The sequence below is a fragment of the Mytilus californianus genome, unplaced genomic scaffold (genome assembly GCF_021869535.1).
Source record: "Mytilus californianus isolate M0D057914Y unplaced genomic scaffold, xbMytCali1.0.p SCAF_11, whole genome shotgun sequence".
In the NCBI taxonomy this organism is placed as follows: domain Eukaryota; kingdom Metazoa; phylum Mollusca; class Bivalvia; order Mytilida; family Mytilidae; genus Mytilus; species Mytilus californianus.
The window spans coordinates 46668468-46684118 of record NW_026262593.1 but is presented as its reverse complement, the minus strand read 5'-3'; the positions used below and the strand labels follow the sequence as shown (position 1 = coordinate 46684118).

Genomic DNA, 15651 nt, shown 5'->3' with positions numbered 1-15651 from the left:
TTTCAAGAACTTTTATCAACGATTTTACGTGAATTCTTTACGAATTTACACCTATTATAAAAGTAGATTTTCAATCAGAAAAAAATAAAAGAGATAAAATTAATGCTTTGTTTTTTTCCGACTTTAAGTTCAAGTTTAACATGCTGAAGTTGTAGGCAAAATCTCATAAAACTCTATGACATAAATTGACCATAAACCACATCGGAAATTCCATTCAACAAACATTATACTTCTAATGGAAAAATCCACGTCTTGAACAAACAAAATACGTTGTACACTAACAAGCTTAAACGCAGTGAACAGTATACTTGAGAAGTTATGTGCACAGAGGGATAATGCTTTCAAAGGTAATTATGAGTTATGCAAAATCGTTTTCTATTTTATTTTTTTATTTTAATTATTATTATTATAATCATTTCATTTTAATTTATAAACAAAAACTTGTTCAATTAATAACATTTACACAATGTACTTGTTCATGTTCTGAATTTTCATTTAATTCCATTTTAGTAATTTATTTTTAGCCTTTTAAAATTCACATCAATGATAAAATTACATTGATAGCAACCTCGAATTTTTAAATTTCCTTTTATTTAAAAGAAATAAATACAAATAAATTGAAAATCCCACTTCAAACCCCCAGTACATGTAGGTACAACAGTTTCTTGTGTACCTGTGCATATTTGAACAAAAATAGAAATATTCAAATATTACTTATATGATTCATAAATGATATAAATTAAAACCACATATTCTAGAGAACACAAGGATATGAACGTCCATTTTTAATACTTTATGACAAAGAAGTTATTTTACATAAAAAACGGCAGATCATGCAATATTTCAATTCATCTAAAGGAACACTATGAGGAATAAAGACAGAATTTTGAACAAAAATGGAAGTATCTAAACCGAAACATATCTTAATGTGAATAGTACCAAATGAAAGATAAAGAATGGAAATAAACGGTGATATGAACGTCCAAACAGTCAAATTTAGCAAAATCAGTTTTATTGAAGTATAAAACCGGCTTTCCAGTAACTTTCTCTTGTAATAAGTTCCGGTAACTAATTGCAAAATTGGCACATGCGCAAATGGTTTGGCCACAATTCTTGATAATCTAAATTGCATTAGACTGATGTCAATAAGTGGGTGACCTTTATTTTTTTTTGTAAAACATTCATTTATATATGCCACCATTTTAATATGTTTACGTTGGCTCCTTTTTTCTACTTAAGCTCTATTAACGTTTAACATGTTTGACCGTTCATGATTTGCAAGGAGTTTTACTCTTAAGATTTTTTCTTCCATCTCCCTTTTTTCATACCAAACATTTCCGTTGTACAATAAGATAAAAAATAATATTTGCATTCCTTTTTCAAAAACTGCTTAATTGCATGTTAAAAGAAAGAAATGGTCGTCATGACAGTAGTCGAAAACTTGTTATTCATAAAGCGTATCAGTTAGAAGCCAGTAACCTTAGAAAATTTTCAGGCGACGGATCGTCAACGGAGAAAGGCCGACCGCAGCGGATATTTCACGATTTAAGTATAAGGAAGTGTCGTGTATAACATGTGGTTTATAGCAAAACACTTTTCTTCTGATTAAGTATTATACAATCCCTTAAGGTGGTACCTAACACTACAGGGAGATAACTCAAGTAAAAGGGAGTAAAACCAGCTAAACGTTTTAATTACGTTGTGTTGTTAAGGGAATATTAAGCTTCTCAATGATCAAAGTTAGTGTTTGTCAAACTGCTATATAACCAGTCTAATTTTTCTGATAAATTGGTTGGTTCAAATGTTTTGAAATTTTTATATTTTTGTCAAAGGATCAAAGTAAATACTTTGTCAAAATTTTATGAAAATTAAACGAGCCAAATTAATTTTAGTGAAGGTGTTGGGTACCACCTTAACTTCATATATTGAATCTCAAATTTAAATTTCGGATTTCGAACGACATTCTTCTTTTTCGAATGTCTGAATGACATACAAATAGCTGTAATGAAAACTTGTATGATATTTGTTACGGGATTTTTGATGGAAACGCTGTTATTCATTGGGACATTTAGCGAATGTAATGAACATTTTATCCTATCAGTAGTGTCTGTATTATTTCAATAAGCATTTCTCTCTTATTAAGGTAAGGAAATTTAAAAAAAAACATAGCATTAAGACATTGGTCTTACATACTTGGAACTTTTAATATCTATGTTGTAACAATCCAGCAGCAACATCTGCATATAGAGTATATATCTCCCAGTCATAACGATATTCCAGAGCTTGCGTTTCTTATCATTATCTCCTTGATATAGTGTTACTACTTACAAGGAGGCCATTGCACCAAGTGTTTTATAATAAAGTTAAAGCCCACTTTTCGAAATTTTACGAACGCCATCGTGATTTGGTTAACCGTTAATAAATATCTTATAGCGGTTTTTTTCCAGGCTGAAAAGGTTAGCGGTTAAGGACAGTACACGAAAATTTGTTATTGTTCTTCATTTGAAGGATACTAATTCATAAATAACTACTTTGGCGGATGCTGAACTAGATGCATGTACAGAGTATCTGTACGTAATAAAATGGTTGGTCAGGAAACACTGCAACGTACTATCCATCTGTTACGATATTTTTTTTTCCGCTTGCAAATTTTGTTTATCTTTAAGTTAATATGAACAACTGATACTTTCAGCTTGTAAAAGTCAAGTGAAATAACTCAGTTACATGTATAAGATTGCACGGTGTCCTTTATCATTGAAGAGGTATAATACCCTTTGCCATTTAAATTGTAAAAACTTACAATTTACCGTTGATTTGGGGACTGGTGGTTACCTGCTCGTCTTGTTTACTTGTGGTCGTAGTATTGTCTGTCTTTCTGCCACTTTTAGTTCTGTTATCGCCCCATGGTATCTCCCCTTTTTCGTAGACCGTAGCCACCTCTCCACAACACATATTTGACAGGATAATATTAGCATGGGTATACATTTTGCACAGCAGTGATATAAATGGTAAGAAATATATGCAAGAGGTGAAAAATGAATGATGCTGAAGACTAACCATATATTATAAATACAAAACGTTGCGAACAGGGAAACTAATACTAGTCTTACTACTAACTATAGTATCATTTCGTGTTTGTTCCATTTTTTTAAACATGGTACATGTAGAGCTATTACAATTAAAGCAATAAAATATATGTAAAAAAACCCTAAAATACATTAAAAATACGCACGAAAAATGAAAAATATTCAAAAATATGTGTGTTTATATTTGGTGCGGGCATGTTACATAAAAGATGTATATTTTCACAGTATAAAATATTTTTTTAATTAACTGTCGAATTAATAAATCATCACTTTCAGGTTTTACAGATATGTTGTTTAGTTTCATTTTCGATCTGGAATGTCGGCAGTGTGTGCATGGGGACTCTTTCTTGTGTAACACAAGAAGGCAAGCATGGGTATTGTATGGGAGGACAATGCTTAACAGAAGTCCAATCTGCGCCAAGATCTGACCTAGAGATTCGGATAGTGGCTAAATACCCAGAGATAAATATGAAGGTATAGAAACGATAATAGTGATATCACTACAATTAATTTTAAAATTCATATTTTTTTCCAGCTAAAGGAAAGGCGTTGTTTATTTCAGGTGGAGCACTGATTCTTAAAATTGAAATTAATCAGCTTTTATGGTTCAGTCACATACCAAACCAACTATGTAAGAAGGGGAATCGATACCTTCACCCAGAAGACATAACAGGGACGACAAAACTTAAAAGCAACGATGCAGATGGATAGACACAGAAAAAAAAACACGTTTACCAACGAAAATCAAACCTTTAAAAACTAAAACTTTATATATATAGATATATATTTTTCCTATTTTGGTCTTATGGAAAATGTTGTTTGTGCTGTATTTAGACCCCTCTAACAAGAAATTTGTTTTGCATGCACCCGTATAAAAATTGCGGTTGTTTTCAATTTAGACTTATTTATATATATATATATATATATACAAGTCTAAATTGAAAACAACGTTCAAACCTATGATTGCGTTGGATAAAAACCGCAATTTTTATACGTGTGCATGCAAAACAAATTTCTTGCTAGAGGGGTCTAAATACAGCACAAACAACATTTTCCAAAAGACCAAAAAAGTGAAAAAGTATATTTTAACAAAACGCATTTGACTAACAGGTCGAACAACAAATGTTCTTAAACCCTGCTGACTGCCATTGGCGATTGCCAAATAAACGGATCACCGATGTAATAAATGGATATATATATAAATTTTGCATATAGATTTTTGAAAAATTTAATATGAGCAACAGATCTAGGCCTACTTGGAAAGATATTTGACTTACATTACTATTTTCGTGACAAAATGTTGCAAAATACACGTTTGAGTACGACTGTTTCTCATATTTAAATATCCATGGGGGATAAAAAAAAAAACCTGATGATTTCTTTTATATTTGTTTCCTTCAATGCAAGAACTTTGAGGCAGAAACACATATCTTAAAACAACATGAAGATATGTTATCAATAAATTTAGTTGATAGGTATACATGTTCATTGTACGATGTAACTTTTAGATTCATGTGGCAAAAAAAAATTAACCAAACATATTACCTCTTTTGTAAGACTTTAAATTATGTAGTGTTTTGTGAATTTGTTTGTCTTTTCGTTGTCTTTCGTTTGTTTCCCAATTTTGTCAATATAACGGAACTGTAAACAACTGTCATACAAGTGGGAGGTTTAGCTAGCTATAAAACCAGGTTTAACTCACAATTTTCTTCGGAAAATGCCTGTATAGTTAGGAATATGACAGTTGTTTTCCATTCGTTCCATTGGTTGATATAGTCTAACGTTTGATTTTGTCAGGTTTTATGGACTTCCCCGTTTTTGAATATACCTTGGAGTTCGGTATTTTTGCTCATACTTTTTTCCCAAGGCGTTGTCAGTTTCTCTCAAAATACTTATGAGTTTTGAATGTCCTCTTGGTATCTTCCGCCTCTTTTTTAGTATCCCCCGATAAAGCCATTTATATTGATTGCCACGAATATTAATTATTCCTATGGCAGGAGAATAGTTCTACTTTTCGATATTTTGCATGTACCTGAGGAATGCCTGAAAACAGATTAAAAACACGATTATGTGAACATGTGGTTTTGATAGAATGAAACAGAAAAATCAGGAGAAGGAGTCAGAAGAAACTGAAAACAATGTTTTGTAAAATGATATAACCCTGTATTGCATGTAATGTGTCTGCGTAATTATAATTTCGTCTTGAGATTTTACTCAATGCCAAACAATATTCAGGCGTACAAGCGGTACTGTTATCGTGTAAAAGCCCAAAACGCTTGGTTATGTTTACTTTATAGAACAAATAAATCGGCTTGTTTCTTCGTAGTTCAAAATGCTTCTATCAGTATTTCAAAGCATTTATTGTGCAGGCTTTGACTTTTTCATTTCTGCTTGAAAGTCTGCCATTGTAAGTTCAAAAGCTTCATTTAAAGGCTAAATATGAGTAAAAGGAGACATGGGGCATGCGTCAATGAGAAAACAACTTGTTTATCAAATGAAAATTTTAATTATTTATATATTCCATTTTTTCTATCACGGATCTATTGGTCGCTTAAGGCTTTTCATTTGATTTACATCATTCTTGTACTAAATTATAAATACCATATTTAGAAACATCGAATACAAATGCCCTTGAATAGTACATTCTAGTAGGTTTTGTATTTATCATTCTCACATATGAGATAAAGAGGCAGTTAGATAGTATATTTTCGGGTAAAAAATCCCTTGTTTTTAATCTCTGTTTATTGTTATAAAAACCGCGTTTTGAACGTCCCAGTTATGGAAACACTTTTAATACTTAATTGGTTCTTCGCACAAAGTTTAGTATTCCTTACCATGCTTACAGAATCGCACGTTTGCAAAAAACTGTTTATAAATTCTCATTTTGCAACATACTATCCAAATTAGCTGTAGCTCACGAGAACTGTAATAAGTGACGATTGTGATACAGTTACAACAATATGAACTGCAGTGATGATTTGTCCATTTTCAAAACAGATATCTTCTCATAATTTTGCTGTTAAATTATAGGCTATGGTTTGATGCTTTGATTTTACTCTTTCGCACATCTTACAATGTAAGTATAAAGATATGAAATTTCAAAGATATATTTGATGAACCTTATCTATAAAATGTATTCATATACATTTTTTAATTCAGGAAATTGAAAACAAAGTTTTATACATAAGAGGAAGTGGCTTATGTTTAAACTGGACGACAGGAAAGAAAATGAGAAAAACTTTGACTGATACATGGGAAATAAACTTAAAATTCACATCATCAGATGACGGCTTCCGATGCAAAGACTGTTCAAATGATATAACCATAACAAAGAAACTTGAATATCGAATTTTGATTGCAGACAGAACTAATATGATTGGTGGCAATTTCATAGTTGATTTACCCGTATCAATGTCTTCTTCATATTTCGACGAAAAGCCTTTGTTTGAGGTATTTCCGTGGTTCTACTCAAAAGCGGGACGAACATCCAATTTCACTATTAATTCTTCAGAAATCGGGAAGGAACGCCAAATTTATCTGTATTTGCCACCAAGTTTTAACGAAAACACCTTTAAGAAGTATCCTAATTTGCTTGTGTTTGATTTATATCCCGGTAGTTATTCTGAGTTACTTACCTCTTTTGTTGATAAAATATTAGCTGAATCTGGAACAACTAAAGAGTTTATTATCATTGGGTACGGAGATTATCAACCAGAACATGAACGCGTTGATTTACTAACACCTACTCCAGGAACCGTCATGACATGTATAAACGGAAACTTTACCAATTCATGTGACAACTGTTTGCCAAGTAATTTGACTGATGATGAACATCGAAGGTATTTATTCCATAGTGTCTTGTTCAATGAAAAATAGGTAATCCAAGGAAATACGATCAGTCGCCTGACTTGATATAGGCACATAATCTGGTAAGATTCAACGATTTTTCTGGTACCTTAACTTCTGCACACATATTGATAACCAAACGAGGTAAAGTTAAACGCACACTAAGAAAACCAGCACTACAAAGCAGTTGACCACTAAATAGCATTTAGAAATAAGTAAGCACATCATAAATTAGATTTAAAATGCGCTTAGCAATGTTAGCATATATACATTATCAAACAATGTAATCGTTCTCCGTTTATTGACTTCGATTAAAATTCATTGTATTTAAAGGCTACTATTATGTTATTTTAATGTAAATTGTGAACACTTTCAAATCTTTAAAAAAGAAAATTTGTCATATTGGAGTACTATGTTCGACATAACAATCGGCTTAAGAATATTACATGCTGGTTCGATTTGATTACCAAATATAGTAAAAGTATTCCTGGGTAAAGGTTATCTGTAATAATGTTCTTTTTAAGGTCTTTCCTTTTCCAAACTTAACCGATGTCGGTTGGCCACTAAAACTCAAAAACCGTCAGTCGTAGACACCTAGGATATTCACCAATGATCATCAATTCATGTGACCTTGAAAATGCCTCAAGGTCAAATGTTAACGTTGACCTTGAACTTTGACCTTACACCTTATTACGGGATATCTCAGAAACCATTATACTTACAGAAGTCTTCAATAGTGAAAAATGTTTAGGTCATTAAGGCGCAACTTTGTTACATTTGACCGAATAGATTTGACCTTTCCGTAGGGGCATAACCCCCATTAACGGTTTCTGAAAAGACAAAATTAGCTTTAACTCTGAAACCAAAGGTCCTAGACCCATAGGGTCTTTTGCAATGGCATTGGGGACCAATGACCTTGAAAAAGGTCATAGGGTCAAAGGTCAAAGTCATGTCTTAGATAGCGAATTTTGTGTTTTTGACACTATTCTAAGGGTGTTATGTGTGTTTTAAAGCTTTTCAATGCGTTCTATGTCTATTTAAACATATATTTTACATTATGAAAAGGAAAGACCTATCAATTGTTCACGAACAATTGACATTTTAATTTTTTTTTTTTTTTTTTTTACACATATAAACGTTTTATTCCTAAATATTTCATGTATACAATTACCTAAGTCGTCCAGGTAACAGGCTAAGGGTGCCTGTTTGCAAAAATGAGCCATCTATCCAGGGGTAGTAGAAGGTCTAAAATGTAGTCCACTTTTTACCTTGGATTGACAATTATTTTCAAAAATATAACCACATGATGTTAGAAGCATCTAACTCTATACATGAACTTCAACAATGTAAGTAGATAATAATGCTCTGATACTTAAAACTTCATTTAAAGTTAAAGTTATATTTTTTGTCTATATTTTCATTATCACTGACTTCAATTTTGTCTTATCGATGACATCAATGCCTTTTAATTGAAGAACAAATTTTAGATTAATTTTCAGGTTATATTTCCAGATATTATAAATAGCTTGTGGTGCCATAGGCGTTTTGTTGTATTTTATTGAATTCCTAATTTTCCATAGAGTCCATTTAGAATATATAATAATTGTGTATAGAAAATTTTCATATTTGAATATTCCTGTGTTTATTCCTAACAGCATGTCCTTTTCAACAATAGGATTATTTATTCCTATGTTTGATTGGATAAGTAGCTCTTGAAGCTTGTTTAAAATTAACTTTGATGTACTACTACTAAAAATAAGTGTTGCAGAGTTTCTATGTTGTTGTCATTTTGACAAATATAGCATTTTCCATTTGATAGTTTCATTTGTGCAGTCTACCTGCTGTATATAAAATATTGTGCATGGATCTCCATTGAAATTCTTTTACTTTCAATGCTCATTTGTATTAATCCCGACCACAAATTTTCCCAATGTAAATTGTTTCCAAATATTTCATCCCATTTAATTTGACATTTTGGAGATACGTCTTTATTTAATAACGTACGAATATATTTAAGTTTTAACTTTGATAATTTAATAATTTGGTGGTTTTAAGTTCATAATTTCAAGGTCATTTGATAACTTTAATTTCTTTTCATTATGCAAATTCTGGTTTCCGCAAGATTTCAAAATTTGCACGAAATCTTTAGGAATTGCCTGTTTAATTCTAAAAAATTCGGAAGTACAATTTCTCTGATCAATAAGCTTCCTATAAATTTCATTGCAGCTAATAAAATCATTAACTTCTGAATTCCAAATGTCCTTGATAGTTTTGATATTGCTTTTTAAAAATGAAGGGTATAACAATCGTTTATTTTTGAACAAAATAGGAGAGTTCCCAAATATTTTCGTTTTTAAAACATCTCTTTTATTGAATGGTGTATCAATATTTTGTATGAGACGACCGGATCATGTATTTATAATTTTCTGATAAAAATGTGGTAATGGGTTCATATCTAAACCATTCAAATTTGAACATTTACATACAAAAAAGGTATCATTATATTTTTCATCAAATTTTCGTAGCCAATATTTATCAATCGCATTCCAGCTTTCCAATGGTTCCAGCGATATAAAAGCTTTATTTGTTTACTTTTAATGAACATATCTATGCCCATCCCTTCTTTTATTTCATGCAAGCAGCAGAAATTTCTGTTTACCTGATTAACTTTTCCGTCCCATTTAAAATTTAAAATTATATTATTTTGCTCTTTAGTATATTTATCCGGAATTCCTCGTATTTCAATCTCGTAAGAACAGAGAGAAAGTATCATATTTTTAACTATAAGTGTTTTACCTGTAAATGAAAGCTTCCTACTTTTCCATACGTGTACACAATTTTTAACTTTATCAATTATTTTTCTCCATATATCATCGTCATCTATTTCATAACCATGGTACACACCTAATGTTTTAACATTACTTGTGATCCATTTGATTTTATCAAATTTAGGTCTGTTTCTTTCAGAAGCCCCTAAAAGTAAGCCTTTTGTTTTGTCATGATTTATTCTAGAGCCCGAAGCTTTTTCATATAAAGACAAAATCTCGAATGAATTTTCTATAGATTGTTCGTTCTTATCAAATACCTGGGTGTCAACTGCAAGTATACATAATTTAGTTTCTATAAACTCCCCCTTCTCCTGGTAATTTTAAACCTCTATTTCAATATTACGCCTAATCGCACATGCTATGGGTTCAGCCTGTATGATATAGGTGTCCGTTGTTATTCTGCGGTTTACATGTTGTAATGTACTATTATATTATGTATTTCTCTGTTCTGAGTGTTCTTGCGTTTGTTTGTACTGTATTCCTGTCACGTAGTGTTGTCATTTTAGCGGTATTTTTAACATTGCCATATAAGCGGGAGGTTTGGCTAGCCATAAAACCAGGTTCAACCCACCATTTATTTCTTAAAATGTCCTGTACCAAGTCAGGAATATGGCAGTTGTTATCTAATAGTCCGTTTCTATGTATGTTGGCGTTTGTTTTTGCTGCTGTTCATTATTTCTGTTGTTCCGTTGTTTTCCTCTTATAGTTGATGTGTTTCCCTCGGTTTTAGTTTGTAACCCAGATTTGTTTTCGCTTAATCGATTTATGACTATTGAACAGCGGTATACTACTGTTGCCTTTATACAAAAGAGGCGCTATTGGACATCCTTGCCTAGCTGAGCGAGTAATCGAAAAGTATCTTGATACAAATCCATTGGTTTAAATACACGAAGCATAAAATAATAGCATTTTGATCCTCGCTCTATATTTCCCCCTAAATTCAAAATTCTCCAGTACAAAATCAATCCATTCCCATGCAACCCTATCAAATGCTTTTTGTTGATCCAGAGATAAAATAATTCCTTCTTCATCTTCATTGTCAATATATTCTATAATGTCCTGAATCATTCGGTTAGCCTCGCTTATATTTCTTCTTTTAACAAACCCTTTCTGATCTGTATGAATAATTTGGGTAATACTATTTTTAGCCTTTCAGATAAAATCTTTGCAATAATTATATAACCACAATTTAGCAAAGAAAGTGGTCTCCGATTTTTTATATTTTCCCTTTCTCTTCCTTTATGTAATAAGGTTAAGACCCCCTTATGTTGAGAATTACTCAATAAAGTATCATTAAAGATTTCTTGTAGTAAAGTAAAGAAATCGTCTTTTATTACGTCCCAGTATAAAACATAAAATTATGAAATTATACCATCTTCGCCAGATGATTTGTTCTGTCTTCTGTTTAAGTAATTTAAGTACTTTTTCTACTTTGCAAATATTTATATCTATCTCTATCTAACATTTCTTTGTCTTCTATGCTTACCTTATTTATTATGTCCCCCCCTCCCCGATGTTTTGTCCCAGAGTTCCGTGGCAAAAAGTTTAGTATAACATTTTACTTGTTCATTCAAGATGGAATCAATGTCACATTTATACTCACCGTTTTCTGTTTTACACGTTGCAATAATTTTTCTTTTCCGAATTGAAAAGTATTTAGTCGACTTTTCACCGTCTTCAGCCCATTTCGTCCGTGATCTAATTTTTGCAGATTCAGTCGTATTTGTATAATATTCCTAAATTTTATTTTCTATTGCAAACTTTTTGTCATATGATGTATTTGATTCATCCGATTGAAGTGTTAATGTAATAATGTTCTTATTAATGTACAGGCTGATGAAAGAAAAATGCGGAAAACGTGAAAACATCGAAGGATCTGGTGACCGTTTACTTAACTTCCTCATAAACAGGGTTCGCCCTAAAGTACGAGAACTTACGAATGACCGTATCTTGATAGATCAACCCAATACAGGAGTGATGGGGTATTCTCTTGGTGGCTTAATGTCATGTTATGCTGCATGGACACGATCATCAATTTTTGGATTAGCCGCTTGCCAAAGCCCGTCATTATGGTGGCCGCTAAATAATACAACTTTAACAGATGGCGATTTTCATTTCATAAATCACACACTCAGAAACCAATCTCTTCAACAAAGCAGATTCCCACAGAAGATATTATTAGATGCAGGTAACTGAAACTACCAGAAAATTTTTTTTTCTATCAAATTTAAAGCATTAACAAACATTAAAGGCCACGTTTGATGGATACATATACTTCTTGATTAACTATCACCCAGATGCCCCAAACAAAGGTATGAACATTCAAGTTAATTAAATATATAAGAAGCTACATAATAACATTTGGGAATCCTAACATATGAACTAAACTTAAAATAAATTTATACTTAAATACACAATATAAAATAAAGAGATGTGGTATGATTGCAAGTGAAACAACTATCAACCAGAGACCGAATGACGTAGATGTTAGCACCTATATTTCACCATACGGTCAACAATAAATGAATGAAATCAATGATCTTTATTCTCATAAACCATATACATAGTTACAGAGAAGATAATAAGACAATGATAACAAATATATATTGAATATAGCATGTGTGAAATACAAATGACTAATATATAATATATAGTTAATATTGGACAAAAGACATATATTTATATATATATACAGTTGTTTTTTAACCAAGAGGATAGACTTTCAAAGTAAATACATTTAATAAATCTACAGAGTTTCTCCAGTTCAACACAATTTCGTGTTGAATGTACTTGATTGAATTTAATACCATTTACATTATGATTACAATATTGTGGTAAGTATTTGTTTCTTTCATCTTTAAAAAAAAATATACATGATATAATGGTATTCGTCACCGATGTCAGCTGAGTCGCAAAGGTGACACAATCTATCAGCTCTTTGTAAATGGTGCCACCTTCCCGTCTCAATTGGCAAACTATTATTCCCACATCTAAATTTACATATGGTGACTAATACATTAAATGGAATTAATGTAAAAAATGTTCAAAAACAACACATGAAACATTACACTTTACAAAACTAGTTATATGCGTCAAATAGAAAAGACTACTAGTATGCATTAAGATATAGCCAACGGAATAGTTAAATTTTCAGGACATACATGTAAACAAAAATATAAATTTTATAAAAAGCTTCAGCCTCAAAAATAATAAAATGTCTATTTTAGGGAGTGAAGAAAACAAACTTACACAGTCCACTGTTGAAGCTGCAATTAAGATATCAAAGATCCCTGGTTTTACCACGAATCATAATGTTTGGATTAACATATACCCGGGGTCATCTCATAATTATTTGGAATGGTTCAAACGATTCTGGACAGCACTTCAGACGTTATTACCATCCGACGGGACTCCCCAAATGCCTCGAAGTCATACAGAAACCATGGAATGAGTTGCTAATAAGGCTTTGAGTTATTTGAAAACTACTTTTACAGTAATAATTTTTGTTCAGTTTGCAAGGTTTTTATTTTTTGATGGGATTTAGTTTAGCTTAAAGAAAAATGTTATGTCATGACTCCGAGTTCGATAACAATATATTTGTTTAGCCAATAAATTTACTGTAGAAAGCCATGCCACACACGAATCATTTTAATGCTGATGTTATAGAAATATTAAGTAAATTAAAAATTTAAGGACATATCTGTAGCTACTAGAAATATTTTGAAATATCATGTTTACGAAATGTTTACGAAATAGGAAATACAACTATGAATACACACGTAATACAAAACAATAAATATAACATTCACTAGTTTTAATCAATTATAATATTGTTATTCTTTTACCACGTTATTGTGTATTTCTATCATACCCTTAGATCGGAAAGCAAACATATAATTAAACAAAACGATATTTCTGACAAAAACATTTGATTTCATTACTGTCATTTGACAGTACAAACTAAGGAAATATTCATTAAAATATTAAGTTTTAACTGAGGCTAAATATATCATTAATAATGTTATATTATGTCATCAGGCATGTACATAAATAAATTAGTATCTAAAATCTAAACTGTAATGAAGACAAAAAATATTTGCACGGTATCTTTAAACAAGGATTTTAAGTTGTTTCTGCTATGACATCTTATTGCTCTCATTTTCATGATTTGATAAATTGATATGCTTTGAAACTTATTTCAATAGTTCTAGTTTCTTAAAAAGTTGGAAACTGTACACCTCTTCAGGAATAAAATGCATAAGGTTTGGAAGGCTTATCTATAATGACTAACTGCTCATGGTAGAAGTGGTATAGATAAATTAAAAGTCCACTGAACTTCCTTGTTACTCTGTAGGATGTAACTTATAAGAAGGTTTCGTTTGTTGTTCTTGAGAGTAAGTAACACACAAGCTTCATTAGGACCTCTTATATACTGAAAATTCTTTTGGTATCATAACACATCTCAAATTTAAGGATTTCCTGAAGTTACTTAAATCAATCCAAATACTCTACAGGAACAAATTGGTTTTGAAGAATATCTTGGTTTCAAACGTTTTATGAATACCTGAACATACTCTCAAATGAACAATTTATATAAAAGGATATGTTGGGTAAAAGTCAATAGGACAGTAAAAAAAAAAAAGGAACAACTAGAGGTTAATATACCTTAATGGTGACCATGCTTCAAAGTCACATGTCAAGCTCTTACTTGTCCTCAATTTAGATAGGTAATTCGAAAATTCACATTAAAGTGTCCAATGTGACTTGTACAGACTGTAACACTAACACTGTCCTTATATCCCATATTTAACGGGACTTACGTTTACAAATAAATTAGGTATGTTAATCACAGACATCTGCAATAATGAGTATAAGACCAACACTGAAGGGGCAAAATATTGAAGGCATCCAGGAAACAAAATATGAAGGTATGAAAGATAAAATAAATGCATCCAGATTATACAGCAAATTGATTGATTGATAATATTCAGTTATATTGCGATTGGTCTTTTCAATTTGCATGTATGTTTCTACGCAGAAACTGGAAATTGCAATAGGATTAGGACTTTGTATACTAGGCAAAGGAAAAACGATGAAAACTCCGAATAATAAATAAAATAAAATAGTCAACCCTTAAAAGGTAAAGCCAACGGTAGCTGTATACATTTTTTAATTTACAACTAAAACCCAACAGTGATTTTGATTGACTTGTGCTAGAATCTACACAGTTTGATGACTTTAAACCAACAACGTTTCCAATTAAATATTTTCAATAAAGGTGCTATAACATCATTAGTACATTATGTAATATCAAAATCAAAATAGTTCAGCAACAATGTTTTGGTCAGCGACATCGGGTTCACGCATTGCTTTTCTTTTTTTAAAGAAAGCAACTTGTCTTTAATAATAATAATAATAATAATAATAATAATAATAATAATAATAATAATAATAATAATGACTTTATTTAAAGAGAGTGACTCAATTAGCATTCACTAATCTACCTTGAGGCCCTCACAAAAAAACATACAGAACAAGTATTACAAAGATTACAATTTTTTGAAGTAATAATTTAACTTTCACGATAAATCATTGTCTGTAGAACAACAAAATTATACACAATATACAAACATTAAAAACACATGAGAGAGTTGTTATATATCATTTACAGTTAAAAAAATCTACACATTTTCTTTTAAAAGTACAAAGATTTTCATATAGATTTATTTCATTTGGTAGTTAATTCCAAAGTATTGAGGAGCTATATGTGAATGATTTTTTCATCGAATTTGTATTAGGCCTCACTACAGCTAGTTACTTATTTTGTTTACATTTATCTTCTTTTAATCTCTCGTGATTGAGTAAAATTATGCTATTCATGCACATATCAT

At 31.0% G+C, this 15651-nt stretch overlaps 1 protein-coding gene across 1 annotated transcript; it reads left to right on the top strand.

Moving 5' to 3' along the window:
• The first annotated feature begins 264 nt into the window (after positions 1 to 264).
• LOC127720180 (uncharacterized) lies at positions 265 to 13577 on the top strand. The gene is made up of 5 exons (XM_052226650.1): positions 265 to 347; positions 3363 to 3560; positions 6246 to 6925; positions 11593 to 11948; positions 12988 to 13577. Exons 1-5 carry the CDS (start codon positions 336 to 338, stop codon positions 13209 to 13211), a joined length of 1470 nt encoding a protein of 489 aa, XP_052082610.1. The 5' UTR covers positions 265 to 335; the 3' UTR covers positions 13212 to 13577.
• Positions 13578 to 15651: the final 2074 nt, after the last annotated feature.